Source organism: Lagopus leucura, unplaced genomic scaffold, assembly GCF_019238085.1.
Source record: "Lagopus leucura isolate 7727_CA_CO unplaced genomic scaffold, USGS_WTPT01 Super-Scaffold_1, whole genome shotgun sequence".
In the NCBI taxonomy this organism is placed as follows: domain Eukaryota; kingdom Metazoa; phylum Chordata; class Aves; order Galliformes; family Phasianidae; genus Lagopus; species Lagopus leucura.
Window position 1 is genome coordinate 3,584,354 of NW_024962250.1, and position 21,773 is coordinate 3,606,126.

A 21,773-nucleotide genomic window follows, 5' to 3' on the forward strand; every position below is an offset into this window, starting at 1 on the left:
TTCAGTGTCCTTTTAAAATCAGGCATTCTTGCAACATTCCCTTGCAACCTTGAGAAGTGTGCATCCAAAGAGAGATATTTACCCCCTAAACCTGTCTGGCAGATATTCCTCCTTAATTTTAGGGAATAGAAGTATACTGTTCAGGAGGATCTTTTTTCTGCATGCTGTAGCATACCAGAACAGTCCAAAGAGATTTTTTAGGAATTAGGTACATTATTCACCTGGAACAGGATTCTGAATCTCAAAAGTATGAGTAGATAAATGCAGAAATCAGTGAAAAGACATTTAAAATTGATATTTAATTCATGATTCTTTTTCTTAACCTAAATGGTTTTAAAATGCTTCTACTTTGTTGCCAATATGTAAAATAGTTTAATTTGGAAGAACTTCTGCACTTGAAAGAATACAATGTCCTGAATCTCTTTTTTCCTTATGCAAAAACTTCCTTTTAGCTTTCAACATACAAGGTCTACTCCATTCTATAACAACAAGCTAAATCAAGAGATGTACATAAACAGAATCGAAAAGGATGTACACTTCCTATTGGCAAACAAGTCTGAATTTTAATTCAAATAGGCTGATTATGCTATATGCAATCTAACTGTCATACAAGTCATGTTAACCCTTTCTCTTCTGATTTGGCCAAGTTTGTTCTTTCTGATTTTTTTGTTTGTTTTTAATCAAAATTCTTGGATTTCCTCTTAGTTAGAACTTCAAATTTTGATTTAATTTGGTACATAGAGATACAGCTCTGATTATAGATCTTATGGATATCTAAACATATTTCATATTTATGTCTAGAATTACCACAACAACTAAACTGGGAACCACTAGCTTTGATGCAATGAAAAGAAAATGAATTTTCTTATTGACTGAGAAATATAGATAGCAAAGAAAACAAAACAAAACAAAAAAAGAACATAGTTTTCACCTTTGTCTAATAAATTCAGTGATACCCGAAACTTTTTGTATAACTTTTCCTGATATTGTGGAATACATATTGTAATATAAAACATAACTGATAACACCATGAGAAGAAAATAATCATAATTTTACATTAAAATTCAAGCAACCTTTTTTTGCTAGTGTGCTGCTTATGTACACTAAAATGAAAACTGTGCTATTCTTCAGTAATGATCCAAAATATTTTAACTATTATTTTTAACGCAATTATTTTTTGGACCATCAAAGCAGAATGTTGTAAGAATTTTAACAAGCTTTTGATCTTTAAAGCCACACTAAAAATGAACTATATCCAAGTACAGAAAAAAAAACAGTATTTTATTTATAATCTTAGTATAGTGTTTGAACTACAAATTCTGATTCTAGAATTGCTTAAAAGATCATGGGTTTTATAGGTTTTCACAAGTAGATTAATTTTATTTTATTTTTTACTTTTTCTTCCTTTTTTTTTTTTCACAGAATGCTCCTTTTGGTAATTACAGAGCAAATAATCAAATCATTACATTGAGGAAAAAAAGTTTTGCTTGTATGTTTGCTCACTTGTAAAGTTGCTGCTAATATTCCATTCCCTGTTGAATAATTTCATAAAGGGCATGAGAAAACAAAAAAAGAGAAAAAGAAGTGACAAAATAGACTGAATCTCACCACTAGTATTCACCATAAAAATTCCCAAAGTGTAACAGAATTCTTACAAAATTTCCTAGGCCAGTTCCTGTACGGAATCAAGATCTCCTATGAAAAATATGGCAAATGGGAACCAGGGTTGGCTGGGAATTAAAAAGGGGAGGAGGAGGGTAAATAAGTGCAGCAAAAAGAGGTTCTGAGGAATACACATAATTTTGTCTGCTTTAGATCACAATAGAATTTTTAATAAATAAATTTCTTTTTCTTTGTAAAGACACTTTTTGAAACAGTAGATTTAGCCCAGTCATTTGTGTCATTTTTTTTATAAACCATATTTTGTTTTTCCCACCCCCACCCCATAATGTCATAAACGTTTTAGATTTGAGTCTCTTGTACATTGTCTTTTGAGTTCATTCGGATCAATAACGGTTCATGCACTGAACTGTGTATTGAATTTATTGTGTTAACTGTTGTTGTGTGGTTGAAAGGAGACTTATAAGAGTTATAGTGATTTAGGTGCTCATGCTCAATTGCTGGCATGGGCAAGTGACTCTCTAAGGGTGTGTCACCTGTAAGCTCATCATCCACGTTTATGATTTCTACAGTCCGTGTTGGAGCATGATGGTTTTGCCGGTGATGCTGTTTCCTCATTTTGTAGAAAATTACCAGCATCACAGCAGCCATGAGAGTGATAGCCACAAAACAACCAATAATGATTTTAGTAGTCTTCATAACCTCATCTATTCCTGGGATCCCGTTGTTTGCGTCCGTCACAGGAATGGTGAACGTTTTTTCTGTTGATCTTGTGCTCTGTGGAGTGAGTGAGGTTGTCATGTTAGTGGTCTCCCAGTTGGTAACTGGTGTGGGCCCAACCTGCTCTGTTGTCTGTGCCTCATCCTGAGAAGGTTCCACAGTCTCCACTGTGACAGTTGAAAAATATGTATAGCCGGGGTTATCCAGGGCAGTCACATTCAGTGTGGCAGAAGCTGTGGTATTCCCAACAGAGTTACTCACCATGCATGTATACAAACCCGTGTCTTGCACAGTTACCTTTGTAAAATTTAATGTGCCATCACTGAGCACAGCAATCCGAACTCTGTATGCCCCATGTGTCATAACAGATCCATTTGGAGTAATCCAAGATACAGAGGTCAGGGAGGTTGATGCCCGGCATTTCATCTCTGCAGCCATGCCTTCAGTGACGTTCAGGTCTGCTGGTGGCTCCACTATGACTGGAGCATAACACGTGAAGTAGTTCAGGTCCAGCTCACCAATGTACCTTCCTTTCAAACTGGGAGGTGTGTGGCAACGGGCACAGCATGCAGTATTAGAGGGTGCCTTGTCTTTAATCCACCAGCTGAGCCAAAGGATATCACAGTTGCAGTTCCAAGGATTGTGATGCAAGTGGATCCTTTCTAGACGAAGTGGTGTGAACAGGTCATGAGGCAGTAGTGTTAGATTGTTGTGTGCCAGATTGATCTCCACAAGTGATTGAAGGTTATCAAAAGCATTCCTTTCTATCACTTGAATCTGGGACTGTATCATCCACAATTTCTGAAGATGCATTAACCCTTGGAAGGAACCTGGCCGGATGGCAGTCAAGTGATTTCCAGAAAGGTCTAACTCATCCAGTTTTACAAGTGGGGTGAGGTTAGGAATCTCTCGCAGATTGCACATGGCAAGGTTCAAATATCTTAAGTTGGACAGACCTTCAAAGGCACCTTCTGAGATGTATGAAAGCCTTTTCAATTCTCCCAAATCCAGTCTCCGGAGAGAAGGGATTCTGTTAAAAGCATAAGAGGGTATGCTCTCAATGGGGTTGTTTCTCAACCAAAGTTCCTTCAGTTTTGATAAGTATACAAAAGCTCCATTTGGGATAGTGGTCAGACGATTGTCAAAGAGTTCCAAAGTATTAAGATTGGCCAGACCATTGAAGGCCCCTATTTCAATTGTTCTGATGTGATTCCTGCTGAGCTGCAGTATTTCTAAGTGCCTCAGATGCTTGAAGCTATTCACCTTAATGATTTGGATCTGGTTCTCATGTAGGTTGAGTAACCGGGTGTTGGTGGAGATGCCGTCTGGCACGTCTCTCAGATTTTTCCGTACACAAATCACTTTACTGAACTGGTTGCTGCAGGAGCAGACTGAAGGGCAAGTTTGAGCCCTCACTAGACCAGCTACCACAAGAAGCTGAAGAGCCAGCAGCACCACAAGCAGGGGGTCAAATAGGGCCCTGTTAAACCTAGGACCTATCATTATCTGCTGTGGATGTAAGGTCATCTTGTTCAACATTCATAATTTATCTAGTGTTGGTCCTTCTGGAGTTTGAATAGTCTGAAAGAAAGAAGGGAGAAGAAGGACATTAAATTAATCCCAAATATTTAAATGTGCTCTCTAAATAAAGAGAGACTTCTCAAGTTCTTTCACACAACTCTACCAATTTAATCAAATTGTAGCACAAATAGCTATGCAAAGTCTAATATTTCAGTTCCTGTACAGTTATGCTAGCTGTAATTCACAACGAGATAAGAAATGTCCAGACTTTTCCTTCTCATTCTAAAGTATAATGCATGTGATATGATGACAGAGGCAGATAACAATTTCAACAGCACTCCATACTTAAGAGAAATATTCTAAATCAAGAAGAGAGTTGAAAGAAGTGGCAAGCACCTCCCTCATCCCCCCCCAGAAAAAATAAGATAATAATCATGAATGTTTAAGGTTTCAACTTTCTTAACACATTATAAATAAATTCAAACGACAGATAATATGAAGAGGGAGTGACAATTCCTGTATTTTTTAATGGGTGAAATTGTTTGTCATTATAAATGGAGTTCCTACATTAGAGTCTGAATAAAAATAAAACTTTTAATACTAAATGTAGTAGATCATGGAAATGTTAGGGCAGTATCTCCCTATTTTAGATTTTAATCACAAAATACAAAAGAAACACACTGAGCACCAGTTCTTCCCTATCATTAAACAGTATCATCCAAATTCACGATATTTCCTCTTCAATTCTTTTGTTTGGCACCAGCAGCAGAGAAACACTCATTAGTATATGTGTGCCCAACACAGAAATAAGAATAGCCATTTAAATGCTGAAAAACATGTGTACCTGCAGGGTTGACAATTTCATTAGCATCTCTTAAAGAAAAAATCCTACAGATCTTACAGTAAGGAGGAAAAAGATTTTTACACTAAAAATGATCATTACCATTCTAAGTCTTTCAGTACTGATTCATTTGTGGTAATTCTTCAAGCCCCTAGCCTTCAGTTAACTTTCAATCTGCTTCTTTCTACAAGGTCCCTCTGCTGTAGAGATTAATGAAATTTCCTATAAATCAGCCAAAAGTGAAGTCTTATAAATTACAGCAAGCTTGGAGCATATTTCTAACCTAGAGCACTCTGATACATAATACATGTATTCAGTAAAATAAAATACTAAAAGGCAAAGGTTTTCCACTCCAGGCTCTGAATTGTTTCATTTTGTTTGAAGAAGCTATCTTTCTGTAAAGAATATATACTAACCTGCATCTCACAGCAATTCATTTAATGAAAGACTCTCTCTAATTATATATTCAGACAATGTATGTTTTGAGAATTCATTTAGGCATTTTTTTGAACTTGTTACAATGGTTCAGATCTGGCAAGAGTTCTCATCTCACATTTAATAATTTACTGCAGAAAAAAAGCCAATGACGGATACCAGTGAATGGAAATTGGAAGATCTGGGCTGTTTGTTTGATTTGCTCTGTAAGTGTTATTTATAAAACATCAATCTTGGTATGAAAGATTCATGAAACTAATGTGTTCTGCAACCTTGAGCAAGTCACTGAACTTCCCTCTCTGTGGCTTAACTTCTGTCATATGATTCTGGAGAACACCATGGCTGTAGTGTCAGATGTTACAGTACTCCTGCCTCTCATTTCCTTCCTTTTGCCAATAACAGCCCTCCTGACCATTGGCTTCATGGGTTTAGGGTGACATACTAGACTCTGATGAGGGGTGGCTGCTGTAATGCTTTTGCTTTTATGCGGGCTTACAGGGTCATTCAGAAGATGCTCTTGTGTCTTTACCCCTATCCCAAGCTTTTGCTTGTTAAATATAGGGATAAACATTTCTAAAGTAATCACTAAAGCATACTAAAAAACAAGTTTTCTTAAATAAAAAATCCACTGTAGTAAAACTATCTGTAAAAAGGGGGATGAAAAGGATTCCATGAAGAGGAATCTGCCTGTTGTGGTCAGACATCAATGAATCTAATATTGATTTCAGGCTCATTAGTTAAAATCTGTGATCTATGAATTTTGATGCTGAATATTTATTAATCATCTTCTGTGATAGCTCCTAATATTTTACCTGTATTTTTTGTCCCTAGTTTTGTTTTATTGTGCAGGTTTATCATTTTTCCTGCCTCATTTTTTTCTACTCTTCTAAAACTTATTCCTTAGTGACTCCACTAATCCGTAACAAAACAGATGCATAACCACATCAAATTATTCTTCTACTGCACTGGAACAACGTTATTGCCTTCACTGTAACTGAGAGAAGAACTCAGCCTGCCCTATCAAGCTTCAGAACTGATTGTTGTTCTTATATGGCTAGTGTGGCCTGGGTAAGCACATGTGGATTGTAGAGCTGTAGCTTTGTTTTATGTTTTGTCTCGTATGCATTTGCTGTTAAAGGCCAGCTTTGCAACAGGGCATAGGACTTCTCTACCTTTCTTTTTGCTACTATGTACTCTCATTCCTGTACATGGGATATCCTGAAGGATTAGACAAGCTACTGGATGAAACAAGAAAGTGTAGCAAACACTACTAAGCATATGAAAGCATAACAAACTTGAGAGAGCAGATGTCTTCAACATCAACCAGCACATGCATAAACTATGCTCAACTGCTTTGCCAGCCTCCATAAAGCCAATCATTTCAACCCATACTGCAAGACCTGCAAGGCACTTCTTTCCTGTTCCAACTTCTTGATTCACCATCTCCCGTCATTCTCTTAATTCACTCCTTTATTCAGAAATTCTTCTTTTTCCATCAATACACACACGCTCCATGGGTTAAAAAAGACAATAATGATAAAAGCATTTTATTTGAATACAGGACTGAAGTACAGAGGATCTGATGATATAAAAAAGTCACCTTGGCCAGCAGAAGCTATGCCAGGCAACCTCTTGAAAATCCTCACTTCCAACCTGCAAGTTTTGCATGAGTCTAATATCCTGTGGTGAGATTCCTTGTGTAAGAAGGAACATATTAAAAAAAAACAGCACTTTCTTTTATGCTTGCATCTTTCCATTACTAAGAGCTTAAGTATTCAGGAAGTGTTGTCTCAGTCATTTTAAGTATAAAGAGTGTGGAAACAGCCTGGGGGAAAAAAAATGTAGCAAGTACATAAACACAGTGGAAAATTAATTTAAAGTCTTGAAGAGCATTATGGAAGTTTATGTTAATAGGCTTTACATAAAGATTTACCTGGAACTCAGAATAATTTGTTATTCAGTATCTGTCTATTATGCTAGAGACACAAAGATTTAGCTTTATAAATCCACACATGGTCTGTGTTCCAGACCATGCTTCTTTAGTCTATGTTGACAACTCTTTGTCTTCTGAGTGATTTGTTTCCATCTGTCTAGTACTAAAATATCAATTCAGTGGTCAATTCAATAACACTAGTGCCCTCTGCTGTATATATTTAAAATTTGTTTAAAAGGCTAAGAATACTCTTATTGCTTTGACTATTCCCCAGACACAATCAGAATTCTTAAACTCTGCTTATATAGTAATATATTTTTTTCTTTATGGTCACATAGAGACAAATACATACAAATATATAGCTTTTGTTTTTTGGGTTTTCTTTAGGGTTTTTTTTTAGGGTTTTTTTTTTTTTTTTTTTTTTTTTTTCTCCACAGAACTGAGAAAATCTTCACTCAAATTGACTCCTGATATGCATTTTCTACTTCTCTTCTACTTACCGGATACTTAGTCCTGATGTAGTACACATTTTCCTCTAAGCAAAAAGCATTGTCCTCTTAAGCTCCAATGCAGAAGATGGAGTAAAGAATGACAAAGCTAATCTATCTCTGCAGACTTCTTCTTAGAGGCAGCTTGAAGGATACAGCTGTTATGCTACTGAAAGTTAACTTTGTCGAGAATGTGTATGCAGAGATGTCAAGATGCCTTCCTCCCAGGCCCTGTAATGAAATTGGTGGTTCATTTTTCATTCCTTTTTTATTCCCTCTTTTTTTTCCCCCATTTTTTATAATCAGGTTTTCGGCTTCATATTAAACTTTCATCACTTTTTGTTATTTTACCAGTATAAAGTCTATACTCACTTCAACCACTGTAGGATTTTCCTTTAACAACGGACTTCGATTCCAAAAAAGGAACTCCTACACCTTTCTGAAAGATCTATCTGATATGGTATGCAGATGGCAAAGATATTTTCCCAAGTTTATGAGCTCTCTGGCTGTATCATTGGCAGTTGCATCTGGCAACTCAGCTTTCTATCTAGTCTGTAGCCCTTTGAGTAACAGTTTCAACAGCGGAGCAACATGATGCAAAGGCCATAGCTTTAACCTAATATATGGTTTATGATATTATATAATCTAATACACTTCAGTTGGTGCTATACATCTCCACTGAAAAAAGAATGAGATGTGAGACTATATATCACTGCATTAAAAATATGGTAAGAAAGTATCAGATATCAGGTGATTGATTACAGTGCAATTAAATCTTTACAACACTCCCTCAAGTTTATGCCCGAAAAGTTCTGGATGAGGACACTATTTACAACTTAGTAAGTAAATATGCAGATATTTTCAGAAAACTCACCTTTTCTTCACTTCATATGGCGCAGTTATGTATGATGTATCCCACACCCTTTTAAAGAGCTTATTGAGAGAAAAACCCTTTGCAAAGATATCTGCATATTTTAGTAAACAAGCCACTCTAGAGCTGCAAATTAAATGGCAGATTTCCAAACATATGAAGAGTATCTATGAGTGGTAAGCAGCTAATTATGCTGGGAAGTCTCTTCCAGTAACATCAGCACTGGAGCACCGCAAATAGTTTCTACACGAAACACAGCATGGAGAAGAGTAATAAAATAGGTCTAAAGCCCAGGATGACCTTATGAAGAAGTGACTCTTTTGACTCTCTTTTGAGTAACTCTGAATGCTCTCAGGGTCTCAGACTGATCCCTCCAAGCAGCAATGCCAGCACAGGAAGTCAAGAAAATTGCAGTATAGATACTGGGAGGCAAGCACACAATCTGTTTTAGCTGAGCAAAACAGTAAAACACACAAGGGCCAGCCCTCATCCCTGAACAGAGACTGAACTGTGGGCAGAGAGATCCACTGGGGTCAGAAATTCTCCACCAACATCTGCTCTGCAAATGCTCCTGCAGCCTCAGATTTGTGTCCCCATATGGCTGTTAAGGGTTGAGCTGATGGAACCACATTGCTTCAAATTCATTCATTATACTTTCTTGTTCCTCTTCCTGCCTTTTCTGGCCTGAAATCCTTTCCACCTGACTGAACCTCTGTGGACTAGTGTTGAAGTGTAAACACTTTGCGTGCTCATATTCAGTAAAATGACATTTTTAAAAGTTCCTTGTTTTTGCTACCGACAAAGAAAACCACACTATATTATTCATAGAGCATCACAATAATAATTATACAAAATCAGCAAATAGACTTGTTAACGTAGATCTCATGTCTCTTTCCTCTTAGCCTTATTTTTTTTATCACTGAAACTATATAGCTGTGTATCCCTTCCTCCATTCTTAAAAATGAGATTTTCCTTTCCACTGCTGTAGGACTTTAAAAGTCTCGAAAGCAGCTTAGGGAGCCATTGCAACGATGCCTAAAAACCTGCGAGGTTTCAAAGCCCAGCAGCTTTTATCTATTTGTCAGTCATTTTATTTGCAGTTAAATACAGTGGAGGCCAAAAAGGGCTAGACAGGCAGCCCTGCCATGCAAACTGATTACTTGTGAGATCAGATAAATCAAAACTCACAACACAAATTATTTTCCTCTTTGCATGTTTCATTGCTTCACTCTGGGACATAGTCAAGATTTCCTACAGTCCCTTGAAGCATGTAAGTGTAGGATGCAGGGTGGATATTGCTGTATCACAAATGCTTTCCAGTTCTCTTCTGAAAACCCTCTAAGACTTAAATGAATCACACAAACTAAACAGAAAGACCTAAATGTGGTTGGACACATCCAATCCTCCTGAATCGCCACTGATTGCAGGGGAGTTAAATCAAGGATAAGTTTGATCCAGTCTGCCTTTCCATTCTTTTATTTCATTTTGGTATACAGAAAACAGCTTTATTTCACATGATTTCATGTTTCCTCCAGTATGCCTTCCTAAGGCTTATAGAGTTTAATTTAAATGAGAGTTTAATCTAAATCAGTTTTACATGTCCCTTTATTTATACATTTTCTTTTACTCCCAAGTTTGACCTGTACTTTGTATTCTCAATAAAGCGAAAACATTTGCTATTTACAGGATAACCACAGGAAATATCAGAAAATTGATATTTCTTTATTTTTATATTTACCTACATATTATTTTTATTAAGAGTAGTTTGTTGGGTTGTTTTACTGATTGTGATACTTTGTGAGGATATCACCCTAAAGGTGAAAAGAAAAAAAGTAATTCCCTTCAGACTACTCACAGTTGTGTAAATGGAAGCAATCTATGAACTAACTTTTCACTATGAAAGAACTTAAATTCTTTCATGAAGGCTATCACATTACAGCTTGCTAATAGTACACCCAGCAACATTCTAGAAATTTAATTGGAATTAACTTTTAAAGTGGGTTAATTATATTGCATTAAATCTTTGTGTGGACACTCTTATTTAGAATTTAATTCACGCTAAATTGAATCAAGGCCACTGTAATTTCAATTAACAGTGTCCATAAAAGAATGTAATGCAGTTTAGCCAGTCTCTTTTCAACGTTAATTTGGATTCATTTTCTTGAAACCCCATGTAGACATTAGCAACTTGCATTCTGTATTGACTTGGGCTCAGTTCAAACCAATTATGTGAAGGCAAAAACGTTTTCTATCACAACACTGATCCCTCAAATTATTCAAGTCATATTTTGCTCTTCCCTTTTCACTAATTCATTTGATAAAACACTGTTCTTTTAACATATTGCTTTACTTTCATCTTCTGTATTCTTCTAAGGCAGATATTTATATAGAGTGAACAACATGACTGCATAGAAGCAATTTTGCAAGAGCCTGGATACCATAATTTTCTTAATTACTTATGTCACTACGTGCCAACCATGATATAAACAAAAGTCATACAAATACTTTCAGGATTTCACCTGAAGGTATACACATCAGTGAACAGCCACTAAACTGCAATATATAAATAATGATTGAAAGGATGCTTCCTCAATCTGTTTTTGGTTTATTATCAAAGCGAAATGACAGTTACTCTTTTTAGAAGACATCTGTGAACCACAAACAAGTTAATAAAAAAGAAACCCTTAGTAAAAAATTATATGAAATGCTACAGCAGTGTTCCAAACCGCTGCATTCTTCATTTCTGCCACATTAAGGTCACCATTTTAGAGCACTGTGGTACTTTTTTTTTTTTTTTTTTTAAACAGACTAGCAGTGATTTAAGACATCTATTTAAAGGCACTACAATCATACTTAATTCCAAACAAACCAGTTTTAGTTTGGTAGCATATTATCAGTTGTTACATGGAGATATTAAACACTATAAATAGAATCATTTTCTACAACAGGCTACAAGATTTTAAAGAAACAGGTAAAAATTGTCAGGTTACATCTAAAGGATATTAAAATGTGTATTTGGTATAGACGCAACGGCAAAAAAAGCGTGACTGGTGCATTCCAAGACTTTTCCCCTTGTTCCTTCCCAAATTGCCTCCGTACTCACAAACTATAAGATAGAAATGATGGAAACGTCAGATCAAAACACCACGTAGTCTGACAATGCTCACACAACCGTATGCATATACAACCAGAACAAGGAAGATCAAATAGAAGAAATGGATATTAGATTATATATTTGTCCTTATGAAAGTTTCATCCAACTCTTATGAAATGCATGTTCAGATTTTAAAGCTAAAAACGAATAGCATTTAACAATATATATATTAATTTACTGAATATGCTAATGGTGGATATTCCTTCCTCTAAAACAAAAGATCCTTTGATCATTACTGAGTTCGTAACCTCAGGAGCTAGCGTAATCTAGGAGATAGAAATATTTTAATTTGATAAAAAATATCTTTGTGAATTAGCAGTACTGTCTATGCATTGGCAACAGGGATGCTCTGGTAAAAAACTGAATTAATTAAAAAAAATTAACTTTTTTTTTTTGAGATAAGAAGATCAGAGGATTGTCTACTTCACTGGTATAATGAATGGTGTTTGTGCTTTACAAAGTGCAGTTTTTCCAAATACATTTTGTAATACACAAAATGGAGGGAACTGAATGATAAAAGTAAATTATTGTAAAGTAGCAATGCAAAGTCTGCATTAATGCTTTTTTTTTTTTTTTTTTTTTTTTTTTTTGTATCAATTAGAATGCATATCTGCCTAAATACATCTACACTGTAACACTGTGTTAAGAAAGATGCTTTCCTATTTTAAGACATGAATTATTTGATACTGAGTTGGAGAAGTGCTAGATAAGTATTTCATAACCTTGGTAACTATAGACTGCATTGCTAGTATGCATTATTCCAAAAGACCTGGGAGAAACAAATCCAGCTAACACACTAAAGCACCACGGTCCATTTTACATCACTGCATTTGTAGTGGCTAACTGAGTCCAAATTACTCCCTCATTCTGTTAATAAACATAGAGACAAAGTGAAAAAGAGACAGAAAATAAAAAGTTATGGCTGTGAATAGCCTCGAGTCTGGCAACTGATGGTCAAATTTCTTGTCCTTGGTAACTATGGAAACCCCTTAAGGTAAGAGTAGAACACAGGCATTTTGTGTTGTGCAATTTACAAGCTGTTTATTTAATTATGAAGGAATACAAAACTGTTAGAGGCAATGCAATTATCATACTGTGATAGCATTTTGAGAGAAAAAAAATAGGTACAGAGAATTGTAAGAAGTTAATTTTTTGAAAAATTACCTGTTTTAGGACTTTTATGAATCTGCCATACATTTTTTTTTTTTTACTGAGAGTTTAGGTGCACTGTTGTTTGTTTTGGTTTTTGTTTTGTTGTTGTTTTTTTTTTTTCCCAAAAGGGTATGAGTAGCCAAAATTAGCAATATGACATTTTGCCATTATATCTCTCAGTAGATTCATAGCAATTATGTCCATTCTATGCCTCATGATCAAGACCAAGGTCAGGGTGTATTTCAATTAAGCCTTAGATTTTACCAAAGTGCAGCACAGCCAGAATAGCAAGCACATTATTACCAAATCTATCACTGCTGGGCAATGAATAGGTCACAGGTGCTCTTGCATACACTATTTGTACACCTTTGAATATTGCAAGTGGGAAAATGACTCAATTTAGGAGGCAGCTAGTGAAATAAAATTAGGAGTGAAACTATGTGATGACTCAGGGGGACTATAACAATTACCTACAAGTATATTCCTAGATCTCTACAACAAACTTTGACCTGATACTTCTGTTGTTGGGAGTTGCATGAATGTAGGGGCCACAGAGCCTTCTGCACCCACTGGAAGTTTTGGCAACCATCCACCATTGACTGGATTGATTTAATAAGGCATTGAACCTAAACACATCCTCACAAGACCTCTGAAAAAAGAGAGAAGTTATATTCTAGTTCAGGACTGAATAAACTGATTAATTAATGCATTAAAGTAGTTGGCAAAATTTAGCATGTATCTGCAAGATAATTTGAAAACATGAGCTTCAAACTACATGCTGACTAGATGTATTGCGTATTGCTCCAAAAAATAACCACAAATTAGCTCTTTGTTACTGGCCCTAAACTAAGATACCTCACAGTGCTGCTCCAGCCTAGTCTCAAGAGCACAAGAGAGTCTGCATGTGAGTGGAGCATGGATGAACTTTGCTCCCAGCATTACACAGGGGACTAAGCGAATATGCTGGAATGAAAGTTGCCAGCAGCAGAGGCAGGACTGGGAGCCAGAACTTCTGCATCACATTTCCATTCAAATGTGGACTTTATGTACACACTGAAGTGTGTACTACTCAACCTTTAGAAAACCAACATGCTATGACATTTAAAACTAAATTGGATTAAATATTAGAAATTGTTCTGTCCTATTCTGCACATTCCTGTATTATTCTTATCACAATATTTGTACACCTTCCAGAAATGCATTAAATATCTTATATTTGATGTTTTCATCTGCATATCAAAATCACAGAATCATTTAGGTTGGAAAAGACCTTTAAGATCATCAAGACCCACCATTTACCTAACACTACAAGTAAACTACAAAAAATTATGCCCTTAAGTGCCATATGCACACGTCTCTTAATTGCCTCCAGGAATGGGGACTCCTTCACCTCACTGTTCCAATGCCTACCATCCTTTCCATGAAGAAATTTTTTCCAATCCAATTTAACCTCCCCTGGAATAACTCAAGACCACTTCTCTGCATCCTATCCCTTGTCACCTGAGAAAAGAGACTGACACCCACCTCACTGCAGCTTCTTTCTTTTCCTCCAACAGAAGAACTGCATTCAGATAGATAAGTAGCATTATAATTATCTGCCACTAGTAGTTGATAATATATACTGCAGTCTTCAAGAAATACATAATGAGTTCCTACTTGAAACTCAATAGATATCTCAGGAATTTGTTCTTTTCAACCTAGAGAACAGGCCACAGATGGTGGTAACACTGGATCACCTGAGACTCAGCTCAGTCCTTCCTACAGTGGGAATAGGCAAGGACTACTGGGGATGTGCTGTTTCCAGTTCCCTGTGTAGTATCCCCAAAGCTTACTCTTGCCAAGACACTTCAATATATGATACATGTGCTATGATCTTCTGATTCTTGGCTGCGGAAATCTTTCATATAAACTTTAAGTCAGAGGGGGTTTTGGTGAGCTCTGAACTAGTTTTTAAATATAAATAATTGAAAGAACCTGAAAGAAAATTCCTGCCATAGAAATGTTGGCCCATGATGTCAGAGGTGGATGCAGGTAGTACGGCATTACAGATCGAACCTTAGCACCAACATTTTGTTACATTTTGTTGTCATGTGACAACAAAAGCAGAGAGGCAGTCACACAAAATGGTGTCTGACATGGAAGTGTGTATGAAGTAAAGGTGTGTCGCTGAGTTCCTCCACATGGAAAAAATTGCACCTACTGACATTCATCGACGCTTACTATGTGCTTATAGAGACCAAACAGTGGATGTAAGCACAGTGACATGGTGGGTGGTGTTCCAGCAGTGGCGACAGTGATAGTGAGTCACCTCCACTGGTGCAAGTTTTTAGAAGTGTGGCATGCAGACTCCAGTTTTTCACTGTCAGTAATGCATAACAATAGTGGTAACTGTGTTGGAAAATAGTGTTTTGTAGATGATAATTGGCATTATCAAATAGTATTATTGTGTTCTTTGTTGTTGTTTCCATGAAAATAAATAGGAGACATTACTTTTGGAGCAAACCACACAGTTAAACAAAACGGTAAAATTTCCAGTAACAGAAGGGCTACTTCCTTCCTCCTACCAAATCAGATTCTGAAGTACTGATACAGTATTCTAAATTCATGGATTGACCACAGACTTCCACTTTAACAAGATCTATGAGGGATAACCATGGTAAGTACACCAAGCCAGCTGCAGACTACTAATGTAATCACTTGGACGTCACATTTTTAGGATAGATTTTTAGTGCGATGGAAATTTAATTTTCATTTAATTAAAGTAATAAAGTAAGAGGAAAAGTAGTAACTCAGCTAGCTAAAAAGGCAAAGTTCATGTGTGTGACAGCATGCTTTGAAACAAAAGTCATTTAATATTATAAAATGTCAAGATATTAACAGATTGGATTATTAAAAGATTCCAAGCAATTATTCTGCTACTTTAAAGATGTTTTAAAGAAAGTGAGGAATTCAAAGTTCAAAATAAATATGAAAAATGTCTGTTCAAAGCAGAATACATTTGATAATTGGTGTTACCCAAGGATATAAGTATGCTTGTTTGTAGTAAAACTTTGAATTTCTATGCTGACTTGTACAGATGATCTTTGAAGTCCCCTCCAACCAAGCCATTCTATAATCAGACACAGCACTGATACCACCTATTACTAAGGATCTTAAATATCTGCCATTGTAAAATGTTGTTCTCAGTTTCTTACAACTTGGTAAATTTTTAACCATTTACAGATGCAATGTTCCGTGCAATGGATATGCCTATACAATAGTTGCTGAAAATGTACATACTCTAGGCACCTTTGAAGCAGCTGACATCCTTATGGTAAACAAATAGTAACAAAAAAGAGAACATATTACTGATTAATATACAAGTACGAAATTTAGGTTGCTTTATCATTTTGTACGCTGAGTGACACAGAGCTCCTATGAGAAAATATCATCTAATCATGTAGTTAAAGTCAATATCAATATGGAAGCTTGCACATCAATACTTCAATTTGTTAATGCATAGGTATACCTGATATTCTTTATTAAATATAATGCAAAATTATTTCTAAATTATTCCTACCAGGAAAAAATGTTTTTTGTTTTAACTTCTAACTATTGCTCCAGGGTAAGTACATAAAAAATACTGCTGAATGACAAAAATATTGCTGTATCCAGATCTCTCTGGCTGATAACTGTTTTCTGGATTCTTATTTACATTCGCTATTGCAGAACAATGTGTGAAGATAAATACACTAAATATATTTTCAGACTGTCATTATTAAGCGCCACTAAAATACTTCAAGAAGACAAATACATTGATAATGTATTCCAAACCTGCTTCCAAAAGTATGCTGCAGAAGATTTCTGGTATCAGACCAGTGTACTTCACACCAGCTCCATGTGGTTATGGGCTAAAAAGAATAATGACAAAGTGCTAAACAATTTAAGTGCTAACACTGCACTGAAATACTGACACTGTACAGTGTATATATCCCCAGCATTTTTCTGCCTTAAAGACCTGTATCAGATAGTGGGCCATTTAGTCTGGAAACTTTCATGTACATGTAAGCAAGTACAAGTATCTTTTACTACTTGCCTGATATTTCTAACTATACCTACTATATCTACAAGTGTGCTTAATGGTGGTTATTACCACAATTGGTTGCCAATATCTGATGTTGAACTGCAAGAATGATTTTAAAACCTCAATCCAAGTAACGTGGGGAAAATATCTTAATTTCTGCACTCATACTGCTGTCCATATGCTCTGTAATATAGAAAGCTCAAGAACTGTCAAGATATAATAGCAGCAAGTAGAACCAGTGAAGATTACAGCAAGTTACATCTCACAGTGGAACTTCACAGAAGCACAGAGATCTCTTGTATTAGCCCCAATTTCTAGATTGGAATCTAAATTTCAGAAGGATTTCTGTGAAGACAGGAGAGTGGCTAGGTATCAGAGATAAAGAACATGCATAGAACTTCCTCTAATATTGCAGTCATTTTTTTTATTATTTTATTTATTTTTTAAAATGTGATCTCCTTTATGTCTCTGAGGAGGAAAAAAGAGAAGAAAGAAAGAAAAGATGTTTCTGTGGTTTCTTTTCTTTATAATTCTTTCCACTCCAGAAAGGTGAATGCAGTATTTTCTATGTAATTCTACAGAAATTGACTGAATATATTCTAGTTCTCCATTCAATTGGCATTACTCCATTCAATTCAACAAAACCAGAATTATTTTTAGTCTAGATGAAGTTATGAACCTTCTCCTCTAAACAATTCATTTACTTGTGAGGAATATCAGGAGCTTTAGACAGCTAATTGTTAGGAAAATGTAGCTTTTATAAAACAGGCATCAAAAGATAAAAATAAGAGAAATGTGGTTTTTTTTAGTGCATAATGAAGATGATCTCCTTTCCAATTGCTGAAATGCTGAAAGTATGGTGAAGACTGGATTCAGTTTTAATTCTTTAAAACAAGCAATCAAAACCACAAAACACACCACCAAAACAACAACAAAAGCCTTTTCTTCTTTTTGAAGTAGTCATTTCCTTTCATTTCTTTTTGTTCCTTCCCACCATAAAAAACAGAGTAGCAATGGTAGCTGTGAACTGAAAACAGCAAGCATTGCCTGTGATGAATCAAGAGAGGTCCTTATCTTCAGCATTTATAATATGTTATGTCTGGTGTACATTAAATTTAGGAGGCTTTACAGTGACTAATAGATGGTAATGGCTTACGTTTATACTACAGTTGTACTTTTATCTAGAAGTATCTATACTTATACTACATTAATACTCTTATCTAGAAGTTTGCTTGTGAGCTTTAAGTTCTAAGCTGACAGATAACATATGTAGTATATCAGAATTACCTTATTCTTCACTTAAATTCAGCTATTTCTGGAGAAAAACATAGAGACTTTTTTGCAGTATACCATGTGAAGATTGCTGCCTTCAATTCAGACTGAAAGCACAATGCAAACTATATATGTGTTCAAATTTGACCTACTACTGTACTATGGTAAATTTTCCAACTGCTTTAGAAACTGTTTTTTGGAAAGACGGTTTGACTCATTTGCTTGTATCATACTAAAGAGGAACATTTGTGTTAGTACAGTACCAGAGCACTGCTGTAGGATTAGCTTGGAAGAACAATCTGCTTTTATGGAATTCTTACAACAGCTTCTTGAAGCTCTCCATTTTGCTCAATAGATGCAGTGGACCTTTTTTTCAGCTCAGCCAGAAAGCTGGGTATCCATTGTGAGGAGACCACCATTCTGTGACCTTCAGTCAACAGAAACTTACGCATACTGACAATCTGTCTAACAGTACTTGCAGAAGGATGCGCTAGAAAATCTCTCATTCTTGACATCTGTCTTGAGTAAGCCAGGACATGACAGATTTCTAGGGAAAGAGCCATTAATTATCTTCTCTCTTCTTAAAAGTGAAGGCAAATGCTGCAAGAAAGTAGCCATCATTCAGCGAGAATTATAAAAATTTGATATCTGCTGTTTAGACTGCAGATAGTAGCAAGTACTGGGGTATAAAGTCCTCTATGTAGGCAACAAGTACAAGAGAGCAAAGCTGTATCCTACCACCACTCATTAAAGTTATTTATGGAGGTAGAGCTTGCTTCTGTTCCACAAAGAAGCTTAACAATGTAACCTGCAGTATACTGCAGTCAGCAGACAGCCTTAAGAGTTTCTCCCTAATGTATTAAGGTAGCATAGCAACATTCCAATTTAATTAAGGGTCTGCTAGGAACTTGCAAATTTTATTTTTCCTTCTTAAAGGGCATAAGATCCTCCTTTAAAAATTTTCATTTTACTTTCATTCTGGTGCCTAAGTTGTCAGCAATCTTTTTTTCCTTAAATATAGTACAAATTGCTAAATAACTTTAAAATTATACAGCAGCAAAAAGAGCAGATTTTTTTTTTTTTTCTTTTAATGGTTTGGGGTGCTTTTCTTCTCACTAGGATCCTTCACATTTACACTAAATACAGCTTCATTTTTCAAAATGAAATTTAACAAGCAGTACTTACGAGTAAGAAAGGCACTTACTAGACTAAATTCAATTGCACTTCACTATTCTTATCTCCCAATTTTTACTGAAAGGCAAAGTAAGAACATACTGGGGAGTGAGAAAAATAACTTCATTAGAGACAGCTGACCAGACAACACAGTCACAGCAGACAGTACACCAGAAAGTATGACGCTACTACAGTCCTCTTCATGAAATTCTGTTTTTTGTATTATTGATTCAAGGATTTTGAACACAGATTCGCTATAATTCTCACACGATCTACAAAAAATAATAGCTGACTTAATTTATAGCTTTCTCTTAATTTCACTCCATATACCTTGGACATCAGTTTTATAGGTGGACACAGACTCCAAAGGGATCATTACTAATTAGTTTGGGCATTCCCTCTGTCCTTTCTCACAGATTCTTATATGAACTGTCCCAGGAAGAGGCCTTGTGAAGACCTTCCATCTTACAAACATAGCATGAAGATTGCCTGTAGTATTACAACACAGTCAGGATTTTCTATCTGCTGTCAAAAATCAAATTTACAGACCACATCCCCAGCTTATATAATTCAGTATACCTTCACTGGTACAAGATCTGTCTCACTGCATCCATTTAGCTTATCAAACTCCTCATCTTGAATTTCTATCCAAGTGCTGGTAACAGACAACTGGGGATTAATTGACTTAAACAGTAAAAAAGGATAACCACATATCTTTCTTCGCAGTTAATGAAATACTTGTCTCAAAAAAAGAAGATTAATTTTTAAATATGTACTGATTATTCTTTATATTCATGTAAATATGAATCTACATATTCATATTCTACAGATTCATACACATTAATTATATTCATATAAAAATATCCAATTAATTATTTCTCAAAAATTTTTAACAGCATGGCAAATACATCTACACAACTTTTTACAACTTTTTATGTCTCTGTTGTTTAGAGTGACTACTGGGTTTGTGCTACAAAATATCAACAAAAGGATGTTTCTATGAGGCATAGATGACAGCTCTGAGCAATTCAATGCTTGATAACCATGACAGTATTTTCTCTTGAATAATTATATTAAATCATAGAATCATAGAATTATAGAATCACCAAGGTTGGAAAAGACCTAAAAGATCATCCAGTCCAACCGTTCGCCTATTCCCAATAGCTCCCACTAAACCATGTCCCTCAACACAACATCCAGCCTTTCCTTGAACACCCCCAGGGTCGGTGACTCCACCACCTCCCTGGGCAGTCCATTCCAGTGCCTGACCACCCTTTCTGAAAAGTAATACTTCCTCATGTCCAGCCTGAATCTCCCCTGCCGTAGCTTGAAGCCATTCCCTCTGGTCCTATCACTAATGACACGAGAGAAGAGGCCGACCCCCAGCTCACTACAACCTCCCTTCAGGAAGTTATAGAGAGCAATGAGGTCTCCCCTGAGCCTCCTCTTCTCCAGGCTGAACGTTCCCAGCTCCTTCAGCCTCTCCTCATATGGCCTGTGTTCCAGACCCCTCACCAGCTTTGTTGCCCTTCTTTGAACACGTTCCAGGGCCTCAATATCTTTCTTGCAGTGAGGGGCCCAAAACTGGACACAGTACTCGAGGTGCGGCCTCACTAGTGCTGAATATAGGGGAACAATCACCTCTCTGCTCCTGCTTGCAACGCTGTTTCTGATGCAAGCCAGGATGCCATTGGCCTTCTTGGCCACCTGGGCACACTGTCGGCTCATGTTCAGCCGAGCATCAATCAATACCCCCAGGTCCATTTCCTCTACGCAGTCCTCCAGCCACACCGCCCCAAGCCTGTAGCGTCGCCTGGGGTTGTTGTAGCCGAAGTGCAGGACCCGGATGCGCATGGTATTAAAGTTCCAATTTTTTTTTTACTCCTTTGGTGATGAATTAAGATCTGCCAAAGACATACCATAAAGAACTAATAAATTCAGGATCAATATTCAAAGTTCAAGCCTATTTTTTTTTTTTTGTCTGACAAATATTGTCATCTAGGTAATACTAACTCTGCCTTAAGCTTCCTTTCACAATCAGGTACTAAATGTTCAATTGTTTTGAACTGTAGAAAATAAATGAATCACTTTATCTTCCCTATTTGTCTGGTCAGTTCACTCAAGGATAACTTGTGTCATTTACCAATGAAATGATTAAAAGCATTTCAAAAGGGAAATTGGGATGATTGCTTCTTCGTATTTCTATTACATTGTTGCTTGTCATTTGTCCCTTTGGACAAATGCCATACCGCTTACAAATAGCCCATTCTCTTATGTAATAAGCCAAAATAGAGCCTTTCTGTTTAAATATACAGATGAATCTTAAACACAAGTTAAAAAAGAATACTGGAGAAGATCATAGGCTTCCATTATCTTGAATATATTATCTAAATGAGGCCTGGTCATACTCCAACTGAGTTAGAACCAAGTGTACAAAACTATCAGGACTGTATTAGAAAACAGCATCTGTACTGTTTGACATTTGATTACTTTCTTACTGATACAAAGCCAAATACAAGCTAATAGATTT

The 21,773-nt window shown here is 36.1% G+C and overlaps 1 protein-coding gene across 3 annotated transcripts in view; it reads right to left on the minus strand.

The window, feature by feature from the left end:
- Nucleotides 1-1,943: 1,943 nt before the first annotated feature.
- LRRC4C (leucine rich repeat containing 4C) overlaps nt 1,944-21,773 on the minus strand; it is a 91,448-nt gene continuing 71,618 nt past the window's right edge. For 2 of the 3 annotated variants that reach the window (XM_042866282.1, XM_042866274.1), the window contains one exon: nt 1,944-3,921. In XM_042866282.1, coding sequence (XP_042722216.1) covers nt 1,963-3,879 — 1,917 coding nt within the window. In that variant the 5' untranslated portion in view covers nt 3,880-3,921 and the 3' untranslated portion in view covers nt 1,944-1,962. Of the gene's footprint in view, nt 3,922-7,570; nt 7,790-21,773 lie in introns of all 3 variants that reach the window. The other variant, XM_042866267.1, reaches the window with a different exon arrangement.